The sequence below is a fragment of the Microcebus murinus genome, chromosome 11, assembly GCF_040939455.1.
Source record: "Microcebus murinus isolate Inina chromosome 11, M.murinus_Inina_mat1.0, whole genome shotgun sequence".
Taxonomy (NCBI): Eukaryota; Metazoa; Chordata; class Mammalia; order Primates; family Cheirogaleidae; genus Microcebus; species Microcebus murinus.
In genome coordinates, this window is record NC_134114.1 from 47,482,588 (window position 1) to 47,510,387 (window position 27,800).

General features: G+C 37.7%; 1 protein-coding gene and 2 non-coding genes across 4 annotated transcripts in view; 2 read left to right on the forward strand and 1 right to left on the reverse strand.

The window, feature by feature from the left end:
- NLN (neurolysin) overlaps nucleotides 1-27,800 on the forward strand; it is a 100,797-nt gene that overhangs the window by 19,625 nt on the left and 53,372 nt on the right. The window contains exons 2-4 of one of the 2 annotated variants that reach the window (XM_076008056.1): nucleotides 12,359-12,482; nucleotides 18,747-19,006; nucleotides 22,967-23,115. In XM_076008056.1, the coding sequence (XP_075864171.1) occupies nucleotides 18,775-19,006; nucleotides 22,967-23,115 (381 nt within the window). In that variant the 5' untranslated portion in view covers nucleotides 12,359-12,482; nucleotides 18,747-18,774. The remainder of the gene's footprint in view (nucleotides 1-12,358; nucleotides 12,483-18,746; nucleotides 19,007-22,966; nucleotides 23,116-27,800) is intronic. The other variant, XM_012784093.2, reaches the window with a different exon arrangement.
- Nucleotides 10,352-10,458, forward strand: LOC142874156 (U6 spliceosomal RNA). Its single transcript, XR_012921980.1, has one exon. It is a non-coding gene; the product is annotated as a U6 spliceosomal RNA (small nuclear RNA).
- LOC142874192 (U7 small nuclear RNA) lies at nucleotides 18,335-18,396 on the reverse strand. The gene has a single exon (XR_012922010.1). It is a non-coding gene; the product is annotated as a U7 small nuclear RNA (small nuclear RNA).

The window sequence follows — 27,800 nt, forward strand, 5'->3', positions numbered from 1 at the left end:
GCCACTGGTAACCGCCATTCTGCTTTCTACAATATGAGATCAACTCTTTTAGATTCTGCATTAAGTGAGATCATGCAGTATTTGTTTTTCTGTTCCTGGCTTATTTTAGTCAACATAATGTCCTCCAGATTCATTCATGTTGTCACAAATGACAGTATTTCCTTCTTTTTATGGCTGAATAATATTTCGTTGTGTATATATGCATTTTATTTATCTATTCATCCATCAATGGATACATAAGTTGATTCTGAATCTTGCCTGTTGGTAATAACACTGCAATGAACGTGGATGTGAGAGTACAGATACCTCTTCAACATACTTATTTCATTTTTAAAAAGTTATGTATACTACTAGTGGGGTTATTGGATCATATAGTAGTTCTATTTTCTATTTTTAAGTTTTGAGGAGCCTGCATACTATTTTCCATAATGGCTATACTAATTTACATACCCACCCATACTGTGTGAGGGTTCCCTTTTGGCCACATCTTTTGTTGTGGGTTTTTTTTGTTTGTTTGGTTTTTTTTTTTTTTTTTTTTTTTTTTGAGACAGAGTCTCGCTTTGTTGCCCAGGCTAGAGTGAGTGCCATGGCGTCAGCCTAGCTCATAGCAACCTCAAACTCCTGGCTCAAGCAATCCTCCTGCCTCAGCCTCCCGAGTAGCTGGGACTACAGGCATTCGCCACCATGCCCGGCTAATTTTTTGTATATATATTAGTTGGCCAATTAATTTCTTTCTATTTTATAGTAGAGACGGGGTCTCACTCTTGCTCAGGCTGGTTTTGAACTCCTGACCTCGAGCAATCCGCCCGCCTCGGCCTCCCAGAGAGCTAGGATTACAGGCGTGAGCCACCGCGCCCGGCCTTGGGGTTTTTTTAGAGACAGAATCTCACTCCATTACCCAAGCTAGAGTATAGTTGCATCATCATAGCTCACTGTAGCAGCCTACAACTCGTGGGCTCATGTGATCCTCCTGCCTCAGCCTCCCAAGTAGCTAGGACTACAAGTGGGTACCACCATGCCTGGCTAATTTTTTTTTATTTTTTTGTGGAGACATGGTCTTGCTATTGCCCAGGTTGATCTCAAACTCCTGTCCTCAAGTGATTCTTTTGCCTCCAAAAGGACTGGTATTACAGGTATGAGCCACTGCGCCCAGCCTATCTTTTCTTTTTGATAATGGCTTTTCTAACTAGTGTGAGGTGATGCTTTATTATGCTTTTAATTTGCATTTCCCTGCTGTTGATGCTAAGCATTTTTTCATATAACTGTTGGCCATTTATATGTCATCTTTTGAGAAATGTCTATTCAGGTCCTTTGCCCATTTTTTGATTGGGTTGTTTTCTTGCTATTGAGTTGACTGAGTTACTTATGTACTTTGTATATTAACCCCTTATCCGATATATAGTTTGCAAATATTTTCTCCCATTCTGTAGGCTTTCTCTTCATTCATTTGTTTCCTTTGCTGTGCTTTTTTAGTTTGATATAATAACATTTGTCTATTTTTGCTTTTGTTGCCTATGTTTTTGGGGTTATATCCAAAAAATTACTGCCCAGAGCAATGCCGTGGAGCTTTTCCCCTGTATTTTCTGGATTAGTTCATTTTCTGTTATATAATATAATTGAATTCCTGAGACTGGGCAATTTATAAAGAAAAGGAATGTATTTTTTTTTATAGTTCTGGAAGCTAGGAAGTCCAAAGTCAAGGCGCTGCATCTGTGAGGGCCTTTTTACTGCGTCATGTTGGAGGGCATCACATGGGGCGGACACTGAAAACAAACTGGCTTTTATAACAGACCCACTCTCTTGATAACCCATTAATTCATGAATGGATTACTCCATTTATGAAGGCAGAGCCATTGTGACCCAATCACCTCTTAAAGTCTCTACCTCTTAATACTATTACATTAGGGACTAAATTTCAACATGAGTTTTAAAGGAGACAGACATACAAACCACAGCAGTTTTCTTCTAGTAGTTTCATAGTTTGGGGTCTTATATTTAAGTCTTTAATCCATTTTGAGTTGATTGTTGTGTGTGGAGTGAAATAAGGGTCTAGTTTCATTGTTTTGCATGTGGATATCCAGTTTTCCCAGCATCATTTGCTGAAGAGACTGTCCTTTCTCCATTGTATATTCCTGGAATCTTTGTCAAAAATCAGTTGACTGTAAATGAGTGGATTTATTTCTGGGCTATCTATTCTGTTCCATCAGTCTATGTGTCTCTTTTTATGCTAGTTCCATGCTGTTTTGATTACTATAGCTTTTTTTTTTTTTTTTTTTTTTTGAGACAGTCTCGCTTTGTTGTCCAGGCTAGAGTGAGTGCCGTGGCGTCAGCCTAGCTCACAGCAACCTCAAACTCCTGGGCTTGAGTGATCCTTCTGCCTCAGCCTCCCGAGTAGCTGGGACTACAGGCATGCGCCACCATGCCCGGCTAATTTTTTTATATATATATCAGTTGGCCAATTAATTTCTTTCTATTTATAGTAGAGACGGGGTCTCGCTCTTGCTCAGGCTGGTTTTGAACTCCTGACCTTGAGCAATCCGCCCGCCTCGGCCTCCCAAGAGCTAGGATTACAGGCGTGAGCCACAGCGCCCGGCCTACTATATAGCTTTTTGATATATTTTGAAGTCAGGTAGTGTGATACCTCAAACTTTGTTCTTTTTGCTTAAAATTGCTTTGGCTATTTGGAGTCTTTTGTGGTTTCATATAAATTTTAGGATTTTTTTTTTCTATTTCTATGAAGAATGTCGTTGGTATTTTGATAGGGATTGCATGGAATCTATAGATTGCCTTGTATTTTTTCAAAACCATATATTCAATCACAATACCATTGTCACATGTAAAAATAATATTATTAAATAGTTACTTGTTATTGAACCAGTCTTAAAAAGAAAAGCAAACTAGTTGTTAGCCAGGCCTTGGATAAGGATCTAAGCATCATCATTCACACAACAAAATAATCATGTATAAATGAAAAAAAAAAAAAGCCCAGGTATTGAAAAATGTACTAAAAGAGGAGTTTTAAATAATGTACTGAAAAAGTGAGTAAATTAAATGTACTCATTTTCCTGAGTAATTTACTAAGGACTTCAATTATGAAAAGCATGCCCCAAACACCAATTAAATGTGCCAAAAGCAATTTATTTATGCTTCAAGAGAAAAAAGTGGAATGAATGTCTTTTTTGAATTGTGATTTTCCATGTATATAGATAGGCCCTTTACTAATTATTAAGGAACTCCTTGATTTTCTTTGTGAAGTGGCACTTGATTTTAGATGCTCAGTGGTCTCAGGTGGAATAGGATTTAAGCCAGGGATAGAATTTAAGAAGAGAAAATTTTCCATGTTGAGTTATAATAAATTTATTTAGAATTTATAATTATTAAGCCAGTTGTAGTCATATACAAAATTAGGAGAAATTAGACAATTATCTTTTGTTTCTTAGTTTTTAAAAAGATCCTCAGAGTTTTCTGTTTCATTCTTTATAATTTTGTATGTAATATGAACGTTTTCTAAAAGTTCTGTTTGTCAAGGGTGTAAATATTATTATACCAATATTTCTAGTGTCACGCACTTTTTCATATGTCCTTAAGCAGTTTCTCTCTAGCATTTATTTTCATTCACATTTCTTGGAAAGGACACTTGAAGAGTCCTTTTTCATTTATTTATAATGAAATTTGGAAACAAGAACTTAGTTCCATTATAAAATCTAAAATAAAATAAATTTACCTTCTTTTTAAAAACGGATCATGAACAATTTTAGAAATAGATAAAGGTAAATCCTTATTCCTTCCTAGGAGAGCCTTTGTGCCTTTGTGAAATTAGCTCTATTTTTTTTCTTTTTCCTATTTATTTTTTATTTGTATATATTCATGGGGGTTTTGTTTCATTGATGTATCACATTGTGGTGAAGTCAGTGCATCCATCACTGAAGCAGCATACATTGTACCCACCACATAGCCTCCTTAGGTCTGCTTTTATTAAGTCTTACTGATAGAGGAAGTTGTACACACAGAGGTTGTATGTGGTACTGTTTCCAAAATGAATAACATATTTTCACTATAAAAGACCAGGATTAGGCCATTCTAGTTGTCAGTTTTTTTGTTGTTGTTATTCTAGTTCCTGTAGGCTAGCAGGTCCTCCCTCTAGTCATCAGATTTAAATGCTGCATTTGTCCACACGAAAAAGGAGCTGTACAATGAAAGAAACTGATCGCTTTGGCTTTTTCAGACACTAGAGGCTACTCACAGTAAAGGCTGGAATGTCTGTTCTTAGGGTAGTTCTTCTCTATTCTCAAAATATTTGTAGCTAAGTTCATGGTGTACATTTTTTTGTGAATGGCTATTGATAGGCAGTGTACTATGCCACCTTGGCCAGAGAACTTTGAAAGCTCAGTGTTTTCATAGCATTTTTTTCAGTGCTGCTGAAGAATTTCTGCCCAATCTAGAAAATTACTTCCCTATACCAGCAGGTGGAAGCAAGAGCAGTCAAATTGGAGTACTTTGCTTTTCAAGTGTACTAGCATGTTCTGTAGATCAGCAGTCCCCCAACCTTTTTGGCACCAGGGACCAGTTTCATGGAAGACAATTTTTCCACAGACGCGGAGGGTGGGGGTCAGGTGGTGATGGAGTGATGGGGAGCAGCTTTAAATACAGCGAAGCTTTGCTCTTGCTCTCCTGCTGCCTACCTCCTGCTGTGCATCCCCCCCTTCCTAAATTTCATGAAAGACAATTTTTCCAGGGATGGGGGGCAGGAGGGGGCGGTGGCATGGCCCACCATAGCTGTAAATTATCTTTCCATGACTCAGAATATTTTTATGCTGTATCTCTCACTTAATTACTTTTTTTCAACAACTTTGTCCTTGTTTTAGCACCTCCTTTTGATTGCTTTATCACTTGCCTTATGTACTTGATATCTTGGACTGAACTTGATCATTTTAGGGTAGACTAATTTAGATTTTTATCACTTTTCTGTACTCATTGATTAAAAGTTAAAACACATATGCTATGCTAAATGCATTTTTCCACATTTACCAAGAAATACAAAAATGACTATGACATAGACCACACATCCGAAGAGCTTATGTTCTAGTGTAATTAGAAGGAAAATATTTTCATTCCTCCCCTGACCTGGGGGAAAGATCAGTCAGCCTTGCAGGTATATCTCCAGCCATCCTCTGGCTGGCATTGGATAGTGATAAGGCCCAATATTCACATAGATTTTAATTCCATCAACAAATATTTACTGAGCACCAGCTAGTACTTAGTGGCTTAATTTATAAACATTTACTTTTTTCCTTACAGATAAAAGGCTAAAACAATTTTCAAGAAAAGTATCATTTATTTTTAAATAAATATAGACTGCAACAAGTAACATAACAATTGACATATAGTTCCTGAAACATTGAAGTTAAGGAATTTTCAGTTAGAAGTAGCTAATGTGAGTAACATTTCCTGGAATATATTTAGAAGACCTTCCACAAATGCTAGTTGAAATAAAAGTGTGATACTCTAGATCAAATCTGTTAGCTGTTTATTAATAGACAATAATAACAATAAAATAATTATTTTATATAAATGGTTGGAAAGAAAGAGAAGAACCAAGTTCTAAGGTTATTTGTATATTTATGTATGTTGTAGAGTGAAAGAGAAGAACCTCATATTAGGGAAAACAGAAAAAAATGGCCACAAAGTTTCTTGCAAGATTTAACAGTCACCAATATTCAGTACTATCTTGAAGCCACAAACTGTGCATCATCTTAATACATTGTACATAAAAAATTTCCAATTCAGTTAAAGGATTTTGTTTCCATTGTCATCTTGGTTATGAAAGTCATTGAGAAGATGCAGCCTGGCTCCAACCTATTTTTAGCCACACCACCCATCTGGCCAAACCTTATTAAATCCATGTATCCACCATACTCATACAGTTATTTAGAAAAACTCAGCCAACTTGGAAGTCACATCCTCACTGAAGTCTTTCCTAGATTCCCCAAGGCAGAGTTACCTGTGCTGTCTCCTTTCTTATCACTGTATCTATCTAGAATTTGCTACCTGATATTCTATCTCTATGTTTCTTCCCTACAAGTCTATAAGCTCCTGAAGGGCAATAACTATGTCTTATTTATCTTTGTAACATCAGTAAATATTTGCTAAAGGAATGACTAAATCAACTGATTTATTTCATAAGAAATCCCTTTATAATGAGCCTCTTTGTTTTGGTAATACAGGCTGCCTGCATTATAGGCATAATTCCAGATGATGGTAACAAGTCAATATCTCTTATCAAGACATCACAAGGGAATAAAGAACCAACATATATTACATAGAAAGTTTTCTTAGACTACTTCAGCTGAACTTTATCAATAGGAAATGTAGATTATTTGTTTGCTTGAATACTTTAAGAGTTTGTATGGCACCCTTCAGGTGGCAAAAAAGAAAAGAAAAGAAAAAAGGAAAGTTTGCTACTTCCTGGGAGTACATTTTTTTCAGGTGGTTTATTGATTACCTAAGAATAATTAATTAAAGGGCTCTGGGAAAGAATGAGACCTGGGTGCAAAGGGCAGCCATCCAGGTCGTCCCAGTTCGAGGTGCCGTACTCTTTGGAAATCGGTAACTAAAAGCCGCCTAAGCCTACATGGCCTGTTTTTCAGAGCTGGATGAAAGCTGAAGTGGGGCACCCCTCCACAGCCCTTGCAGCAATCCCTCAGGGAGTGGTATAGATAACAAATCAGACCTATGATGTAAGCATGTGTGCTTTAACTTACTTTATTCTCTCCATTAAAAACAGGGTGGAAGATCAGAGAGGTGCAATTGGTGAGGAATTTGATGTTGTCCTTTTCTTGGATACAGTTGCAACATCAGGATAGCATACTGAAGAATATGGGCTCTGGAGTCCGGTCTGGGTTTAAATCCCAGCTGCACTCCTACTGTGTGAACTTGAGCAAGCAGCTTTACTTCACTATACCCAATGAGATTGGGTTAATATTTGCCTCTTGGTTTGCTGGAAGGATTAAATAAGAAAATGCATTTAAATGCTTGGTGTAGTGCCTGGCACATTAATAGCTCTTAAAAAATAAAAGTCTCTGTTTACTGGTAAAAGTTGACTTATGCTAACTCATTTAATTCTAGAACATTCTGTGCATAAAACAATTTGGTCTTAAACCAAATTAAAAGATTCTTAAATGAAAAAGTTCATTGTCTGGAGCACTAGTGACTCAAGTACCAAATGCTTTGTCAGGGTACTATAAGTAGTCCAAACTGGAGGGCTAAATAACTGTTGAGCATTACTCCTGAACCGGATTCGTCAATGCAGTAGTCCATTTGGAAGAAAAATTATTGGCAACATTCAGAATGCTTGAGTGTCCAATATATGCCATTATACCCAGCCTGCATCATCTTCACTAATTGAAGATCAGGGCTCTATATAATGCTCTTTGGAAGCTAAACCCTCTCAGAACTACTTGTATATTGGACATGTAAATAATAGAGGAAAAGTATTATTATTATTATTATTGGAGACAGGGTCTTGTGATGTTGCTCAGCCTGGCCTCAAATTCCTGGGCTCAAGTGATCCTCCCACCTCCTGAATAGCTGGTACCGATGGATCCATGCCACCATACCCAGCTGAAGAACAGTATTAAATTAGCCTAAGCAGATTTTTTTTGGTAAACATGTCCCAGCTCAAGTATACATGTACCACAAAGTATGTTAGGTTCAGGGTCTACAAATATCACTAAGAAATATGCTCTGCTCAAAGTCTGTTGGAGACACAGACAAGTAGGTTGGTGAATACTATTCAGCATGGTAGGTGCTTTGGTCTGTTTTTTTGTGTACAGTACTATGGAAGCACAGAGGAAGAATTCCTGAAACAGCCTGAAATAGTCAAGGAAGACTTCCAGAAAAGGGTGAAGTCTGAACTGAGATCCGAAAGATAAGAATGAAAGAGGCCAACAGTATGGTGGCTCAGGCCTGTAATCCTAGCACTCTGGGAGTCTGAGGTAGGAAGATCGCTTTGAGGTCAGGAGTTTGAGACCAGCCTGAGCAAGAGTGAGACCCTGTCTCTACTAAAAATAGACAAATTAGCCGGGCATGGTAGCATGTGCCTGTAATCCCAGCTACTCAGGTGGCTGAGGCAGGAGAATCGTTTGCGCGCAGGAGTTCGAAGTTGCTGTGAGCTAGGCTGACACCATGGTACTCTAGCCCAGGTGCCAGAGTAAGACTCTGTCTCAAAACAAAACAAAATCCATAACTCTCTTCAGAACTTTGATGTAAGAACAGAGAAGGTAGCTGGATAAAATGGTCCTAAGCAAGAGGTTTTCAGGTGGATATAGCAGAAGGACTAGAAGCAGGGCAGTTGGTGGTGTAGTGAAAGATAGTTGAACTGATAGATGAAACTCACTTCTAACATTTGTGCAAGCTGGGGCAAGAGCGTACCATTGGAAACCCACCCCGACCCCCTCCTGTACCACAAGGGGCCTCACATGTGTATGGATTCCCCTGCCTGTGTGTTCAAACCCCCACCACACTCTCCCCTATTCATGGCCACCCCCAAGTCCCAAGACATGTACAGACCAGTAGTACAGCTCAACCTTAGGAGAATGGACTGGGGACCTGGTTCTGGGAGCCATTTAAGCAAGCAATTCTGGAGTCCTGGGTACTCAAAGCACAGCTGCATGATGAGGATGGAAGGCTCTGCATGGGCACATCCCTTAGCTCTCTGGGGCTGGGTGCAGACACAGGAGAGCCAGAGTGGGGCCCGCTGAAGTGCAGCAATCATCCAGGTCTAGGGTGGAGCTGTAGAAGCCTGTGAGAGTGAGAAAATAGAAGGATTAACACACTGGAGGTCTAAGGGAGATGACAAACTAAGAAGCATGAGAATAGAGAAGTGGGAACTACAAAGAGAGAAGGTTGTGGTCAGAGAGTGGAATATCTAGTTTCATCATTTCTTAGCAACACCTCCACATGGTGGTAAGAAGAATAAACATGAAGGTTCTTGGGATGGTTATGGAGCTTTAGATGGGAAAGACTGCATTGTCAAGTCTTTGATAAATGTGAGGAAATGGCAAAGACGTCACTCGGTGACAGCAATAAAGAGCCAGAGAGTGATATAGCAGGAAGGCAGCAGCCTCGGAGGATTAGAATTGCAGTGCAGTAATGATGTGGAAACCCTTTGGGGATCGAGGAAAACATTTACCCTGAGTCAAGGCCTACTAGCATTAGGAGCTTGAGAGAATTAGCACACTTGCTGGGGGAGGCAATGTCTTCTGCAGAGGTCCAGGTTTCAAGTAAGACAAAGTGGAAAAGGTGACATGGTTGAGGATGTAGGGGAGTTTGAGTATCAGAGCAAGGGACTGGGACTATAAGAGAGGTTCACTAGCCGGTGGTGCTGAGCATTTGGGATGGGGCAGGATATGTGGCCTTAAAGGATACTCAGAGCAGAGAAAACAGTAAGTTCACAATTGTTTGATATGTCAAAGGTCTAGTACCAGGAACCTTTAGGTAATAAAATCTTATTATTGACTTTCTATCTTGGTAACTTCAATTCAGAGATAAGATTAATTCTTTTTTTTAATCTTATTTTGTTTTTAATTTTTATTTTCTTTTTTTTCTCTGAAAGCTTAGATTAATTCTTATTTGTATAATAAAGGACATGAAATTTTTTTTTCTTTTAAGACAGAGTCTCTGTCACCCAGATATAGTGCAGTGGTGTCATCATAGCGCACTGCAACCTCAAACTCCTGGGCTCAAGCAATCCTCCTCTCTCAGTCTCCCGAGTACCTGGGACTACAGGCATGCACCGCCGCGCACAGCTAATTTTTCTATTTTGAGTAGTGATGGGGTCTCATTTCTGCAGCAGTGAAAATGTTCTTTATGCTGTCCAGTATGGTAGCCACTTACCACAAATAGCTGTTGAGTATTTGAAACATGCCTAGTACAACTGAGGAACTGAATTTTTAATTTGATTCACTCTTTTTTTTTTTTTTTTTTTTTTTTTTTGAGACAGAGTCTCACTTTGTTGCCCAGGCTAGAGTGAGTGCCGTGGCGTCAGCCTGGCTCACAGCAACCTCAATCTCCGGGGCTCAGCGATCCTACTGCCTCAGCCTCCCGAGTAGCTGGGACTACAAGCATGCGCCACCATGCCCGGCTAATTTTTTGTATATATATTTTTAGTTAGTCAATTAATTTATTTCTATTTTTGGTAGAGACGGGGTCTCACTCAGGCTGGTTTCGAACTCCTGACCTTGAGCAATCCGCCCGCCTCGGCCTCCCAAAGTGCTAGGATTACAGGCGTGAGCCACCGCGCCCGGCCTTGATTCACTCTTAATTCATTTAAATTTAAATAACCACATGTGTTATGCTCGCTTCGGCAGCACATACACTAAAATTGGAACGATACAGAGAAGATTAGCATGGCCCCTGCGCAAGGATGACACACAAATTCATGAAGCATTCCATTAAATAAATAAATAAGCACGCAAGCAAGCACATGTGGCCACTGTGCTGGATAGCACAGGTCTAGTAGCTTCAAGGAAAAGTGACTAAAAGCCTGAAGAAACAGAGAAGCCCTAGTGAGGTATGTGCCTGGGTTTTGGCACTGCAGAAATCAAAGATAAAGGAGCCGTATGTGCTCTGATGAAAGAAGTCTGGACTTCAGCCACAGCCTGCTAAGTTGTAAGGGGGGAATGATTTAGTGGAAGCAATGGCTAGAAAACACAACTTTGTGAAGAGTAGAAATCAAGATTAAAGGGGAATGTTTCTGACAAAATAGCCAGACGAGAAATAATTAAACTTATACAGGAATTCCAGTCTGGAGGCATTGATTTAATGCAAATCTCAATAGCAGGATATAGAGAAGCATTAGTTCAAAGCAAATAATGTAATATCTGCCCAGTGTTTCAAAGAATTGGAGCAAACCATGTGTACACAGTAACATTATAGGGAAAAGGATGGAAAAAATGTGGGTAAGTAGAAGTTGTGACATTTTATATAATGGAGTTTCACTATAGTCTTGGCTCTAGTAAAACACATTGGCCTGTATGAATGTTTGTGATGACAAAGGAAGATGGTGTCACTGTAATGTTTTAGCCATATCAATCCTACCTTGTTTCAAGTGTTACATGTAATGAACATCTACTGTCTGCTAGGCAGTGTGGGGTGTGTTGAGGTGGGGGTTTGTGATGAAAGAAATGTACAATGGTCATTGTGCTTGAGAAAGTCCCAGTCTCATTTGGAATTCAAAACAAACTAATTGAAAAGGTTATGACAGTATAATTTAAAGTCTAAAGTGAATGGCACAGATGAAAGGTGATATAGAAACTAAGAGCTAGGTGAACTGGCATGGTCAGTGCCTTGATGGGATGAAATGCATGCCATTAAAGTATGCTTCAAAGGAAAATGAATCCAGTACGTCAGAACATTTCTGAATGTACATTCCATAAAATGTTTTGCAAAAGTTTCAAGACAGTAATTATCTCAGAACAACTGTGGCATGCTCATTTGTCCAAATGAAACTCTATAACTTTGGTCTCTATCGAAATCTGTGCAAAAGCTTTCTTCCTTTGCCTAAGCACTTTATTTGCTTTTGGGGCCATAGGAGATTACAGTGCTAACAAATGCACCTTCCTGTCAGTTCCAGTATGGTATTCTGTATTCTTGGTTAGAAATTTCACAGTGATTTGAAAATTGCTTTAAAGACAGAGGAGACAATGATGAAGGTATGGTTGAGACAGAAATAATAAAGAGGCTGGAAATTTGTGGAAGAAAAAATCTAGTGCCTAATTAATCATAATCTCAGATTTGATCTAGATTTTCATTTTCAAATAATTGTGCCTAATAACTCCAATAGAAAAAGACAGGCTCATGCTGGGTTGCCTGCTTTGGGCTTATGGTAGCTCTCAGGTACAAAAAAATCAATGAAAATCTTCATATTCTCAGAAGTACAGGCACAGCTGCTAGAATAACTGTAGGTGTGGTGGTTTCCAACCCAGGTGCAGTGAGTTCTCCACAGCAGCGGCAGAGCCACAAAGGGAAGAAGAGATCAGCATCTAAAGCATTGAATGAGCATGAAAACATAACAATTGGGAAAAACAGGGATTCAGCAAAATGGTGGTAGAAGAGGAAAAGCAGACATAATGCAGAAAAAAATATTCAATAGGTGAAAATATTTTAATTAGAAGTATAAAGAATCCCCCGTCTCTTTCCTTTTCTTTGGTAACAAGAATTATAAATCCTGAAAAGAATTAAGGTAAATTTTCAGAAGGTGAGAAAAGAGGGCATTTAAGATAAAAATTTTAACGTGTTCTGTTGACCTATGACATCATGATTTCTTTTTTCTTTTCTTTCTTTTTTTTTTTTTTTTTAGAGGCAGGTCCTTCCTCTGTCACCCAGGCTGAAGTGCAGTGGCACAGTCATAGCTCACTGCAGCCTTGAACTTCTGGGCTCAAGTGATCCTCTTGGTTCAGCCTCCCTAGTAGCTGGGACTGCAGGTGTGTACCACCATGCACAGCTAATTTTTAAAAAGTTTTTTACAGACACGGTCTCCAGACTGGCCTCAAACTCCTGGTTTCAAGTGATTCTCCCACCTCAGCCTCCTCAAATGTGTGCCACCAAGCCTGGCTGACATCATGATTTCTAACTTTTGTTTCTTTTTAACCCTTCCATGATCAGGGAATAATATTGCATTAAGGGAGAAACAGCTTTTCATTAGTTGCAAAGGAAACTGTACAAAGGTGTATCTGTTCAGACCAGGTAGAGGTACTGACATCTTTATCAGTTTAACTGAGTTTTCACCACAAAGAAATGACAAGCATTTGAGATGATAGATAGTGCTAATTACCCTGATTTGATCATTAAACAATATATACATGTATCAAAACATCACACTAATACTCCATAAATAGGTACAATTATTATGTGTTAATTAAAAACAAAATAAAACTTAAACACATTTGTACCCCCATAATATGCTGGAAAAAATAAATAAATAAAACTTAACAAACAAAAAATCATATATGCTGTGACCAAACACTTAACCTTTTGGTGAATGTTAGGAAATAAATGAAAACCAATGAAGGTCTTCTTATTAGTGAAATGCTTGAAGTAATTTTCTTTTAAAGCTATTTAACAATAATGAAAATTTGTCCCCAGTCATTGGTTATACCAGGCGTCCTCAAACTATGGCCTGAGGGCCACATGCGGCCTGCCAAGGACATTTAGCCGGGTATTTTTGCCACCGCTGCCTGTCCTGCTTAGCAGCCTACTTGTCCCGGGCCCACAGTGCACATGTGTGGAATGTGCGCCGCACTAGCCAACAGCTCTTCAACGGTCTGAGGGACAGTGAACTGGCCCCCTGTTTAAAAAGTTTGAGGACCCCTGGTTTATACTAAAAGGAGTAGTGAAAGAACAGGATATTAAGATGGAGAAGTCCTATGTTTTAGTCATTGTTTTTCTGTTTACAATTCATACAACTCCGTGATCTCAGGGCCAGCCCTTTCCCCTGTACTGTAACTTCCATGGGCACACAATCAGTCATGGTCATGTCTGATTCTTTCTTAAAGGCCTCTGTTCTGTGTATCCATGAGGGGTTGCAGGAATAATTACTTTGGAAATTTTCAGCCGACTCCATACACTGAACTTCACATCCCTGTTATTTTGTGCTAACACCAAGTATATAGGATTCTCTAGTCATCCATCATTTCTTGTACTCTGACCTCCATACTGCTTTTCTTTTTCATTCTTTGTTTCTTCTTTTAGAGACAGGGTCTTATTCTGTCATCCAGGCTGGAGTGAAGCAGCTCAGTCATAGCTCACTGTATCCTTGAAATCCTAGGCTCAAGTGATCCTCCTAGCCTCCCAAGTAGCTAGGACTACAGGTGTGCATCACCATATCCAGCTGTTTTTTTCTTTTTTTTTTTAGAAACAGGGTCTCATTGTATTGCCCAGATTGGTCTCAAATTCCTGGCCTCAAGCAATCCTGTTGCCTAAACCTCCCAAAGTGCTGGGATTATAGGCATGAGCCACAGTGCCCAGCCCTGTTTTTATTTTCTATGCTCATTCCTTTATCAGTTTTCATTCCTTAATCAGTCAGGATCCTATATGAGTCACATAATAGAAAACCACATTCACACTGACTTAAACAGTAGAGGGGACTTATTGACTCATAACTGGAAAGTCTGTCTCTAGGTCAGGGCTTAGAATTAGTTGATCTAGTGGCTCCGTGATGTCATTAAATATTTATTCTGCCATTCATTTCATAGTGTTTATATAAATCAGATTCCACTCTTTTTCATGGGATTGCTGCCAGCTGCAATCGAGGACACAAGCTCACTCAGTTACCCTCTGTGGGAATGAGACCCATACTTCACAGCACTCCTAGTGGGAGTTCTGAAGGCAGGAGCCACCACCTTCAGAAAAGATGGACTGTGTTGGGGGTATATGGGTATTCGGGAGAAAATGTGGGTAGTTAGACAAGGGGAAGAGGTGTATGCAACCATCTGCTACACTCTGAACTTCTCAATTGTTATTTCCACAACCCTTGCCCCGTGGTAAATAAATTCCTCTATTTTAACACACCCTTCCCTAGATCTTTCTATCTCTTCTTGACCTTTACCCCAATCCTCTCAACCCTGAAGAAATACTTCCCATGTATCTCTCTTTTTCCTACATCCCATACCACAAAGTAAGGAGGAAAGATGAGCCACCTCCACCTGCAGTGATGCTCACACTTCACCATTGTATGAAAAACACCTTTAAGGTTCACGATCTGGTTTTACCATTGTTTACCCTGCTCATGATGTCCTCTCCCAACCACCTGGTTTATTTTCTCTGTTCTTCAAAAACTTTGGTTCCTAGTTCGATCTTCCTTCCTACTCCCAGGCCCAACCATCATCTGCGGACTCCAACGTTCACATAGATAGACAATGTATCTAAACTAAACTCTGGCTTTTTGCACTCTTGCACTTGTTTATATCAACTATCTACTTCCAGAAAAATACCCTGGATCTTGTCATACTGCTTTCTTTCTCTTTCAGTTCTTAAATTCGGATATCTCACATTTTTACTATATCCTGACTACTCCCATTTTACTGTTCTATTGATTTTACTAAGACCGTAGTTTCTCTTCCTATCAAAATCAAATTGCTTTGCTCATGTTTTATATCCCATTTCTTCCTTCCTCTGCAGGGATCTTGTACTTTGTAAATATTTTAATAATTAGTTGAAAAAGTGGTTTCAAGTAGAATCATAAAAAGTGATAAGTTTATTAAATATTATGTTCAAATTTAAAACATAAGTATATATTTATTCTCAAATTTTTTGATCTAAGACTAAGGCCTTTTGTTAAGTATGAATAACCTGATGGCATTCTTCACTGTTTGTCTTTCATAGACTATACCTAGAATGCATCATCTTTGATCTCTAGTTTTCAATTTCCTTAAAGTGGAACAAGAATTTGAAAACATATGTTAGCTATCTGTGAATTCAGAAGCCGCCTTTTTTTCTTTTTCTTTTTTTTTTTTTTTTTTGAGACAGAGTCTCGCTTTGTTGCCCAGGCTAGAGTGAGTGCTGTGACGTCAGCCTAACTCACAACAACCTCAAACAGTCCTACTGCCTGGGCTCAAGCAATCCTACTGCCTCAGCCTCCCGAGTAGCTGGGACTACAGGTATGTGCCACCATGCCCGGCTAATTTTTTTTTTATATATATATGTTAGTTGGCCAATTAATTTCTTTCTATTTATAGTAGAGACAGGGTCTCGCTCTTGCTCAGGCTGGTTTCGAACTCCTGACCTTGAGCAATTCGCCCGCCTCGGCCTCCCAGAGAGCTAGGATTACAGACATGAGCCACCACGCCCAGCCTAAAACTTTTTACCTATGTAGAAATATTAGTAATAAATCATTTATTTTGTATACATTGAATCAGCCCAATATTAAATTACACTAAAATAAGTATAATAGGCATAAACATGTTTTGAAACAGACTTAACCCTTGGCTAGTATATGGCTAAATTGGTAGAAAAAGAAAGTGAAAATATATTAGAAAATTGTCTGCCAGCCTTGAGTGTTATCATCAACCAGTATGTTTCACATAAGAGAGACATCACATGTTGTGGAAAAACAGTTGAGGAGGTCAGTATTCATGTCTCTCCTATCTTAGCAATGTATCAATATTTCTTCTATGCCTGAGCCCCTTCTAGCTACACTGCTTCAGCTCTCCTTATTTTCACAGCCACATCTATAGAGGATTGCTTAGGCGCACTCTCTCTAGTTCTTTACCACCTTCTTAGTACTGAGTTTTAGTAATCTGACTTATACCCCTAGAATTCCACTGACACTGCACTCGCCAGAGTCATCAGTGGTGTTCTATTACTGGGGACCATAGTCTAGTTGTGCACTTCCCACCTTTTTCACTGCTTGCTTTTCACAGCTTTACCTAGAAACCATCTTGGCCTGGTTTTCCTTCTGCCTCACGGATTATACTAGAGTTAGAGCATAGATGTTTTTCTCTTCTCACTCCACAAACTCCCGTCGGGTCAGTTCAACCACCCCTATAACTACAATCACTATTTAATCTTAATAAATTCTACTTAAATGTGCCATAGCCATTTCAAGCTTGGCATGTCCAAAATTGAGTTTCTCTATTTCCTCCAAAAGTCACCTTTCCCTTGACTACCTTGGCTCTCTCATCACCACCCCCTACATCCATTCAGTACTGAGTCATATTGATTCTCTCTTGGATAGCTTTTAAATCACTCCAATTCTCCCTATTTCCTGGTTTAGTATACCCTAATCATATGCCCCAATTTTAGTGACAGCTTCCCTCTAGGATGGTCTCCCTTTTACAAACCTTTCTACTCACTATGTTTTAGTAATTTCTTTACAAAATCTTGTCATATCTCTCATGTGATCAAAACCCTTCAATGGCTCTGCCATTACCTTCAGAATAAGGTTGAATATTATAATGATTCCCAAGGTTCTTCATTTGCTAGTCTTTACTTAACTTTTCAGCTTTCTCTCTCCTTATAGCCTTGGACTTTGGGCAATTCCTACACTGTTAGAGATCTTAGCTTGCTCATTGCTTTTTATAGAAAATCTTCCTTGACATACACATTTCCTGTCCCAAGACCAGAACAGATGTCTCTCCTGTGGTTGTTTAGAATGTCTCTGCTTATCCTTATTAAAGCATTCATGTCAATGTGGTATAATTGCATGTTTATCCATTTGTCCTTTCTGCTATGTTAGAATAGCAGTCCCTGCCAATTTGTCATTTTATCACCATGACTAGATACAGTACATACTCATAAATATTTGTTGGGTGAATGACCTTAAACAAGTTACTTAGCCTCTCTGAGGCTCAATTGCTTTATTTGTTAAAAGAGAATACAGTAATGCCATGCCTACCTCATAAGGTTGTTTTGGGGTTCTGTAAGGTAATAGAAATGAAGTTTACTATAGTGGTTAAGAATGTGGGTTCTGGATCCATACTGCATGGTTTTTAATCCTAGCTCCCACCATAAAACTAACTGTGTTACTTTGGGCAAGTTACTTATCTGTGTTTTAGTTCTCTCTTCAGTAAAACCACAGTATGTAACTCATAGGGTTGCTGAAGGACTTGGTGAATTAACTACATGGAGAGCATTTTGAATAGTACCTAAACACACAATAAATGTTAGCTAGTAAATATAAATTTTTATTTATAAGCTCTAAAGTTATATTTACATACACACACATATACAGAGAGATACACTTATGACATCAATATTATTAATATGAATGTTTTAAGGAATAAAGGATTGGTATCATTATGCTTAACAATTTTCTTTTTCTTTTAGAACATTGCCATAGCTATAGTTTATTTGCCATGTCTGAAATTCAAACTGTTATTCTTGATTTATATGAAGTTTTAGTTTTAAAAAATGGTGTTCAGGCCGGGCGCAGTGGCTCACACCTGTAATCCTAGCACTCTGAGAGGCCTAGGCAGGCGGATTGCTAGAGGTCAGGAGTTCAAAATCAGCCTGAGCAAGAGCGAGACTCGTCTCTACTATAAATAGAAAGAAATTAATTGGCCAACTAAAAATATATATACAAAAAAATTACCCAGGCATGGTGGCAGATGCCTGTAGTCCCAGCTACTTGGGAGACTGAGGCAGTAGGATCGCTTGAGCCCAGGAGTTTGAGGTTGCTGTGAGCTAAGCTGACGCCACGGCACTCATTCTAGCCTGGGCAACAAAGTGAGACTCTGTCTCAAAAAAAAAAAAAAAAAAAAAATGGTGTTCAGGATAAAAAGAGAACTTCTATAATGTCTCCTTGCTAAACCTGCAAAGTTATTTTTTTCCCTCCATGGAGAGTTTTCTGGTAAAAACTGGAAAACGTGCTAGACAAATGCTAAAAGAGCTATAATGTTTGCAAAGTTTTTTGGAGTTTATGTGCATAGTAGGTGGAAGTTAGCACCAGAAAAAATTTAAAATAAGAAGAATTACTTGCTTAATTTATAAAGGGCCATTATTATATCTCTAATACCTAACTATTTTTTCTATATGATTTAATCATATTAACAATTCAGTGTTTGGATCATATGAATTCTATTAAAGCTATGATTATTCAAGCAAAACAAAAAATACAAAGGCATTTTGTTTTATACACATGTTCACCTGAGAGAATTTCCTCAATTTTTTTAAGTTTACAGTATACATTTGTATGTTGACTTTGGACCAACAGAAATCCCTAATTTTTATTTTTTTCTAATTCTTTGTAGAGTTGGTGGTTCCAGGATTTTACTCAGAATGACGTTAGGAAGAGAAGTGATATCTCCTCTTCAGGCAATGTCTTCCTGTACCGCGGCTGGCAGAAATCTTTTAAGATGGGATCTTTCACCAGAGCAAATTAAAACAAGAACTGAGGAGCTCATTGTGCAGACCAAACAGGTGTACGATGCTGTCGGAATGCTCAAAATCGAGGAAGTAACTTATGAAAACTGTTTGCAGGCATTGGCAGATGTAGAAGTGAAGTATATAGGTGAGTAGGATGCAAAAGCACATTGATATTTTATTTTATGGATGTCTTACAACATTTTATGCTTTTTGTCTTTCACATTTGCAGTTTTATAAGAGATTGAATTTTACATAATGGTTAATTAATTGCTTAGAATTCAATTACCTAAGATTTTAAAATTTTATTATGTTGGCAAAGGTACTGTGAAATGTACACTCTCATTACACTGCCTTCTGGAGAACATTTTGACAACATAGGTCAAAACTTTTAAGAATTTCATAACGTAGCCCGATAATTCCATATCTAGGCATTTGTTCTAAGGAAGGAAATAATCAGATACAAGCAAAATTCATATATCAATTTATATATAAATAGGTACTCTTTATCATAGCAAAGTCTTAAAACAACCCCAGTGTCAACAAATAGAATGGCTAAATAAATTGTGAAACATTATAATGCTATGTAACCATTAAACTCATGGTTTAGAAGCAGTATTTGATGACATGGGGGAAAAGGACAACACAGAAAGATGGAAGAAAATAAAAAATTTTATTAATGGTTTTGTTAGGATTCTCCAGAGAAACAAAACCAATAGGATATGTGTGTGAGTGTGTGAGTATATATATGTAAATATGTATGTATATGTGTGAGGGAAAGAGAGAGATTTATTATAAGGAATCGACTCATGATTTATTATAAGGAATTGGAGGCTGGTGAGTCCAGAATCTGCAATGTGGGCTGGCAGGCTCAATACCAGGAGAGCTGATGTTCTAATTTGTCTGAAGGCCACTACGCTGAAGACCCAGAAGAGCCAACGGTGCAGATGGAGTCTGAAAGCAACCTGCTAGAAAATTCTCCCTTGCTAGGCCAGTCTTTTTGTTCTTTTTGAGCCCTCGACTGATTGGATGTGGCCCACTCACATGGAGGGCAATCTGCTTTACTTTAAGTTCACCAGTTTCAGTGTTACTCTCACCAAAAACACTCTCCAAGTTAGCACATAAAATTTAACCATCACAGTGGTTAGTGTTTGGGTTATGGGTTTACAGTTAATTTTTACTTTCTTCTTTGTGCATTTCTCTATTTCCACAGCTTGTGGGTGGGGAACGTTCAGCCTCAAGGCCACATATAGCCCTCCAGATCCCCAAATGTGGCCCCGTGACCAAATCCAAACTTCACAGAACAAATCTCTTTATTAAAAAGATTTATTTATAGGAAACAAGTCTACTAAACTAAAAAAAAAATAAATAAATAAATAAAATAAAAAGATTTATTTGTAAAATTTGGATTCAGTCAAAAGGCTGTACTCAAGGATCCAGAAGGCCACACATAGTCCCAAGACCACAGGTTCCCCACCTCGTTGGACATATTTTAAAGGATAATTATGACTAAACAACCTTATCTGCATGTCCAGGCTTAGTAGAAGATAGCTGCAGAACTGGATATCATAGACATTTGTGTACATTCTGGAATTTGGAAGATTGTCAGAGTCCAGCACAGTCCTAGTGACCTGGACATCTCTTTGCCCCAACTATCCTTCATCACCAAGAGTTCCCTACCCTGTGTTCTTCTGTGAAAAGGACTTGGCTGTTTTCTCATATCTCCGCATTTGTTTCAGTTTCTGCCTGTACTGCCAACTGCCTCACTCTCGTTAATAGCCACTAAATCTTCTTACAAGTCATGTTTAAACTCTTGAATAAAAGGATCTACTTGATCTCATTAGTCAAAGTCAAAGGGATGGAGCTGGGCCCTATACAGCAGAGCTTTTCCAGCAGGCAACTTCGTGTGCATGTACCACCTAGATGTGCTTTGTCCTGGTTGAGGTGCTCATTTCTTCAGTCACTATGGACAAGAGGGTGTGCCAGCCTAGTAACTTAGGCATTTGACTGATATAAAAATCAGTGGGGGAAAATGTAAACAGAATCTTTTTAAAAGAATTATTTTAAATGCTGGATTTTTTCTCCAATATAGATCTTTAAACATACTTTCAGGTTTCTGATATTTGTTCTTGGTCTTCTATAAATTTATTTTTATGGGTTAATCATACAATTTTTGAGTTTGGGAAGAGATTTCTTAAAAACTAACTTTCTCTTATCTGTGCATATTCTCAGAGTTCATCATGCTTCCTGCAATAGCAGTTAAAACCTCATTTGTTTAGTGTCAGGGACTGGGCATCAGTATTGTTTATAGTTTGGCAGTGAGAGCATAAGTTGGGCTCCAGGTCTTTGTGGCAAAGTAAGGAAGGAAGTGGCTTTCAACATTATTGTTTGTTTAATTCCAATTTTAGGCTCATACATTTTATTTTATTTAAGTTCTTGAGCAATTTTGATTCCTTCATCATATCTTTTTGAGCTAATTTTAAAAAGTATTAATAAGCAGAAATTACATCTACACAGTTAACTATATCACTTAAATAAGTCCTTTATGTATTAAATTTTAAATCTTCCTATTCCATTCTTCCCTTAACCAACCCATATAACATTATATATTAAATCCTAAAAGCATAATTATATAATTGAATCTTTAAAAAACATACCATATGGATTTATTCTAATATTTGTGACAGATATTTTTAAACAGCTTTATTTGCAGCAATATTTTAAGAGGACTGATATGAGTAAGGTAGCTTGTTTTTTTTTTGTTTGTTTTTTTTGAGACACAGTCTCACTCTGTTGCCCTGGGCTAGAGTGCCATGGCATCAGCCTAGCTCACATCAACCTCAAACTCCTAGGCTCAAGCAATCCTGCTGCCTCAGTCTCCTGAGTAGCTGGGACTACAGGCATGCATCACCATGCCCAGCTAATTTTTTCTATATATATTTTTAGTTGGCCAATTAATTTCTTTCTATTTTTAGTAGAGACGAGGTCTCACTCTTGCTCAGGCTCGTTTCGAACTCCTGACCTTGAGCAGTCCTCCCAGAGTGCTAAGATTATAGGCGTGAGTCACCACACCCAGCCAAGGCAGCTTGTTTAACTATACAGTTTCTTGGTGTGTAAAGAGTAGCTCTACTGTCTACTATATATCACATGTGTAAACTCTACCTATATATAACAGCTTCAATATACTCAAGATAATAAACTTAAAATGTATTTATTGTCACAGCATAGCCACAGCCATCACTGTAAACCATACACATTTTTGTTCTATAGTATTGGTTATTTTGCTGACATCAAAGATTTTTCCCCAATTAAAGTCAAAATGCAGATGTATGAAAAACCCAGAAACCCACTTTAATATGTGAAGATTAAAGCAGACTAAATTACCATCATCATTTTACAGGAATATCCCCAATATCTAGCTATTTACTGAACGTATCCACCTAGTTGTCCAGGAATCCTCTGAAATTATATGGAATTTTTAATGTTTATATGCTTGTGTGCCTTTGAGGTTGGGTCCATAACTTTGATTATATTCTGTATCGAGTCTGTAGTAAAAGTTTAAAAGTTCTAAACAAACCCCTCTCACTAAATTGGTCTGCGTGTTTCCTGGCCATCCTGTCTGCCTGTCCCTGTGCTTGCATTCTCTGCTCTTCTACCTCCTCATAGTCCAGCCTTCTCCATACACGTTACCTAGAGCCTTTGCCCATGGTAGCTACAGCCTCTGAGTTAGGACAGTATCACGTTCATTTAACAACTGGTATACTCTGTCCTGTACTGTTGTTTATCTTTTTATGTACGTTTTTTTCCCCATCCCAGATTATAAGATGCCTCAGTATAAGAACCAGGTCTTTATCTTCCTACATTGCCAATTAATAAATTACACCCTCAATGTACTTTGATAAGTGCTCAGTGCACATCGTTATTGTTCATAATGATGTCAGCGGTAACAGCCAAGATGCTGTTTTCGTCGTAGCCTTAGGAACCTTTACAGAAAGTATAAAATGAAAAACTTATATTGGTATAATCATTCATTTAGGTAGGAAGTATTTGGTTTAATGCTGATTTGCCAAGTCCTGTAGTATTAATAGTTTTTTTTTTCTATCAACAGTGGAAAGAACCATGCTAGACTTTCCTCAACACGTATCCTCTGACAGAGAAGTGCGAGCTGCAAGCACAGAAGCAGACAAAAGACTTTCTCGTTTTGATATTGAGATGAGCATGAGAGGAGATATATTTCAGAGAATTGTTCGTTTACAGGTAAATAGTGTTATAAATCCCTTTAAAGGAAGAAAAAAAACCCTACAACAAAAAAGTAAGAACCTTTGACCAAGAATAAAAAGCATTTGAATTTTCCTGTGTTTCCAGTGATTACAATAATAGGTAGCACATAGTGCTATATAAAGTTATTATATCATTGAGATTTATGTTGAGTTGCTAATTCCATTCATTTGAAATTAAAGACCCAGGTGTAAAAGAGTGAACATCTGAGAATCTAAGGCTTTTTAACAACATCATGAACTTGATGGTTCAATGTAAAAACCTCTTTGAATTTTCAAAATACTACAAGGTTTATATTAGACCAAATCAATTAGAAACAAATGGAATTGACTTATCTGTAAATATTTGTGATTTTGGCCCAATATTGATGACTTATGTTGATGCTATCTGTATGTCACGATCATTCCTGTCTGTCATCCTTACATTTTTCAGAATTCATAGAAATTATGGATGATGAATATTCTAGGTGGGTGTGTCTTGAGTGTTTTTATCTTTTCATCATCAATGTTGACTTGTCTCCTAGCAGTTTCATTATGCCCTTTCCATTTTTATTTTCATGGCACCTCAGCAATTTGTACGGAAAAATACCAGTGTTTTATAATCTTAAGGCATTTTTTGTTTAATTTTGCATGTTTCTTTCTGCAAAATCTCAACAATTTTTAGCAAAATATGATAAGAGTTGAAATAAAACATTTTGAATAAAATAGCTTTTTAATTTGTAACTCATTATCAAATATGTAATCAAGACTTTATTTGGATATGTAAGATGTACATGCTGTTTTTTTCTCACGTCAGATGAGTATTTTTACCCTGTAATTAATAATCATCTGTGTGATTCATAATAGTTCATCTTTGGCACTATAAAAGTAATATAAATGAAAATAACTTTATGATTATTCTTCACTAACTAAATTATTCTCCTTTTGACCACTGTTATTCTATGTGATTTGAATCATGGCTTTTATAGCATTCTAGTTTTATTTCATCCTCAAATTATATAATTTTTTTTCTAGCTCTATATTTTTTATGGATTTTAGAATATTTTCTAGAATTTCTAATTTTCTTTTATCAACCCTGTTTTCATCATGATTTTTTTTATCATGATTTTTAAGTTCTCATTTGGAATAATATTTTTGTTGCTATTCCACCTTCTCTAATTCTTATGAATATTACCAAAATATAGAAGGTTTGTCATTTCAGATTTCCTTGTCATACAATACATTTAAATTCTGTATGGATTTGGCACTTACCAAAAAATTTGGGAACAAATTGCTACCTGTAGAGTAGACTAGCATGCCATAGTGACTTCTTAGACAACATTACCTTCATCAGATTTATGTATTTGTTAGAGCTGGTTTATTTCAGGGCTTTATTGTAACAATTTAAGGTAGTGCCAGATTTGGTTCCATAATTTTCCTCTTTCCAATGTAATAATTACTCTCATAACATATGGATTATCATGTAAATATTTTTAGGAGCTTCTGCATGTCTATTAAGGCTACATCAGAATAATAAAAATAACTGTTGTGTTTGTTCTTACACTGAAGCCTATTAGGTAAATTTAGTTACCATTAAACAGCTTCCTCAACAAATAGTTATGTATATTTAGACAATATTTTTAAAAATCTAGAATTATCAGTATTAGTTTTCTGTCAGAGTTGAACATTTTAATAAATGGTAAACCTCATCACATTCATACTTAAGGGACAAAATTAGATATAATCCAAAGGTTTTATTATTTTCTCTGTAATGCTGTACGTGAAATAGGACAACCATGATTGACACATAAAGCCTTCATTAAGCTGAATAAATAGAATCTTAAATGTATATGAAGTCAGCAATTTCAAGTATGCTCTACTAAAATGAGGGTCCTCCAAATAATTTAAATTCCCAAGATACTACTAGTGTAGACAGTAATCAAATATAATAATATCCAAATTTGGATATAAAATGTTATTTTAGCTCTTATTTCATTTTTACTTTTATTTATTAGGGTTAATTAATAGTAATGTCTGCATCTGCACATACAGGAGATTAAAAAAAACAAGAAAAAAAATAAACAGAAATGTGACTTTGCTTTTCATAATTCTTTGTGCAAATCTGTGCTCAATAGGTGTTCCAATCATCTATTGGTACATATTACCCCAAAACTTAGTGACCAGAAAACAGCAACAATCCTTTTCTTTTCTCTCACAGTTTCTGTGAATCAGGAATTCAGGAAGGAATCAGTTGGACAGTTCTGACTTGGGGTCTCACATGTGGTTTCAGGCAGTGGTGGCTGGGATTGAAGCAGGTAGGAGCTAACCAGAGATTTATCCTTCTTTGTTCAATCTCAGGGTTTCTTAGATCAGGCTGCCATAACAAAATACCATACATTGAGTGGCTTAAACAACAGAAATTAATTTTTTCCTAGTTCTGGAGGCTGGAAGTTTGAGATCAAAGTGCCACATATATGTTGAAGCTCTGATCCACGAAAAAGAGAAAGATAATAAAATAAAATATAAAAATAAAAACAAAGTGCCACATGGTTGGGTTCTGATGAGAGAGCTCTTCTTGGCTTGCAAATGGTGCCCTCCCTGCTCCACATGTTCTTTCCTCAATGTGTGTGCGTGGAGAGAGAAAGAGAGAGAGATGGGGAAAAGGGGGAAAGAGAAAACTCTTCTCTTATACTTACAAGGCCACAGTCCTATCAGATTAGGATTCTACCCTTCTAACCTTATTTAACCTAATCATCTCCCCAAACCTATCTCCACATACAGTCACATTGTGGTTTAGGGCTTCAACAAAAGAATTTTGAGGGAATATAATTCAGTCCAAGCACAGGGCATCTCCATGTAGTGTCTTTATGTGAATTAATTTAGACTTCCTGGCAGCATGTTAATATCAGAGTGGTAGTACTTCTTTCATGAAGCTCAGGGCTCCAATATGAGTATTCCAGCTAACCACACAGAAGGTGCTTTGCATTTTATGACCCGTCTCAGAAGTCACAAAACATCATGCCATACTCTATCAGTTGCCCAGTAACTGTGCTCAGCCCAGGTGCAAGGAATACCACATCTCAGTTTGAGAAGTATCAGTTAGTTTGCAGTCATGTTTCAAAACCTCCAAAATAAATAATTTGTTGTCTAAATGGATGGAAGAAATTATGGTAGAGTGTCAGACTGACCAGTGTGCTGTAGTCTTTCTTCTTCCCTCTCTCCCTCCCACCCTCCCAATGTATGGCTAGTAACACTACTTTACATTTGTATACCAGTAAGACTATCCAGTTTAACCTTTATACCAATCTTGTGAGGTTGAAAAACTGAAGCTTAGAAACAGTAACTTTCCAAGAGCCACAGAACTGGTTGGTAAATGCTTGCCAGAAACAATGTAGACTCAATGTTGAACCCCTGAAGGGGCCAGGCACAGTGGCTCATGCCTGTAATCCTAACAGTTTGGAAGGCTGGGGTGGGAGGATCGCTTGAGGTCAGGTGTTAGAAACCAACCTGAGCAAGAGTAAGACCCCCATCTATACAAAAAATAGAAAAAATTAGCTGGACATTGTGGCACACACCTGTAGTCTCAGCTACTTGGGAGGCTGAGGCAAGAGGATCCCTTGAGACCAGGAGTTTGGGAAGTTTGAGGTTGCTGTGAGCTATGATCATGCCCCACTGCATTCTAGTGAGGGCAACAGAGAGATACCCAATCTCAAAAAAAAACAAAACTTCAAGAAAGGTAGGAGGTATTTTGTTTGGTTCTATTTTATACCTCTGCAGAGTACCTGGAAAAAAGTAAGCATTCAGTAAATATTCATGAAACTAAAGTGAGAAACCAGTTAGTGGTAAATCCACAAAATAGGCCTTCAGAAGTTAGTGCTGGGACATGAGTTATCTAGGTGGGAAAAAAACAAAAGTTGAATCTCTTCCTCACAGCCAAACTGAAAAAGAATTGCTAATGGAGTAAGGTCTTAAAAGGCTATTGCATGTGGAAGTTTATATAGGAAGATATTTTTATGACATCTGGTCAGGGATATATTTCTTAAGACATTAAAAGTGCTAAGTGTGAGATCTGTACCTAATAAATTTGATTACATTAAAATAAAGAACTTATAATCTTAGGGAAAAGTGAAAAGACAAATACTGAGAAAAATTTGCAAAACATTAAACTAGCAAAGCATTCTAAGAGATATAAAGAACAACTATGATCGGCCGGGCACAGTGGCTCACAGCTGTAATCCTAGCACTCTGGGAGGCTGAGGCGGGCGGATTGCTCAAGGTCAGGAGTTCGAAACCAGCCTGAGCAAGAGTGAGACCCCCATCTCTACTATAAATAGAAAGAAATTAATTGACCAACTAATATATATATATAGAAAAAATTAGCCAGCCATGGTGGCGCATGCCTGTAGTCCCAGCTACTCGGGAGGCTGAGGCAGTAGGATTGCTTGAGCCCAGGGGTTTGAGGTTGCTGTGAGCTAGGCTTACGTCACAGCACTCACTCTAGCCTGGGCAACAAAGCAAGACTCTGTCTAAAGAAATAAAAAAGAACAACTATGTCAAAGAACATAGAAACATCCCAATAGAAAAATGGGCAGATAACACGAAGAGGTATTTCAGAAGTACAAACGCCAGTTAAACATATGAAAAGATGTTCAACCTTGTTAGTAATCAGAGAAATGCAAATGAACA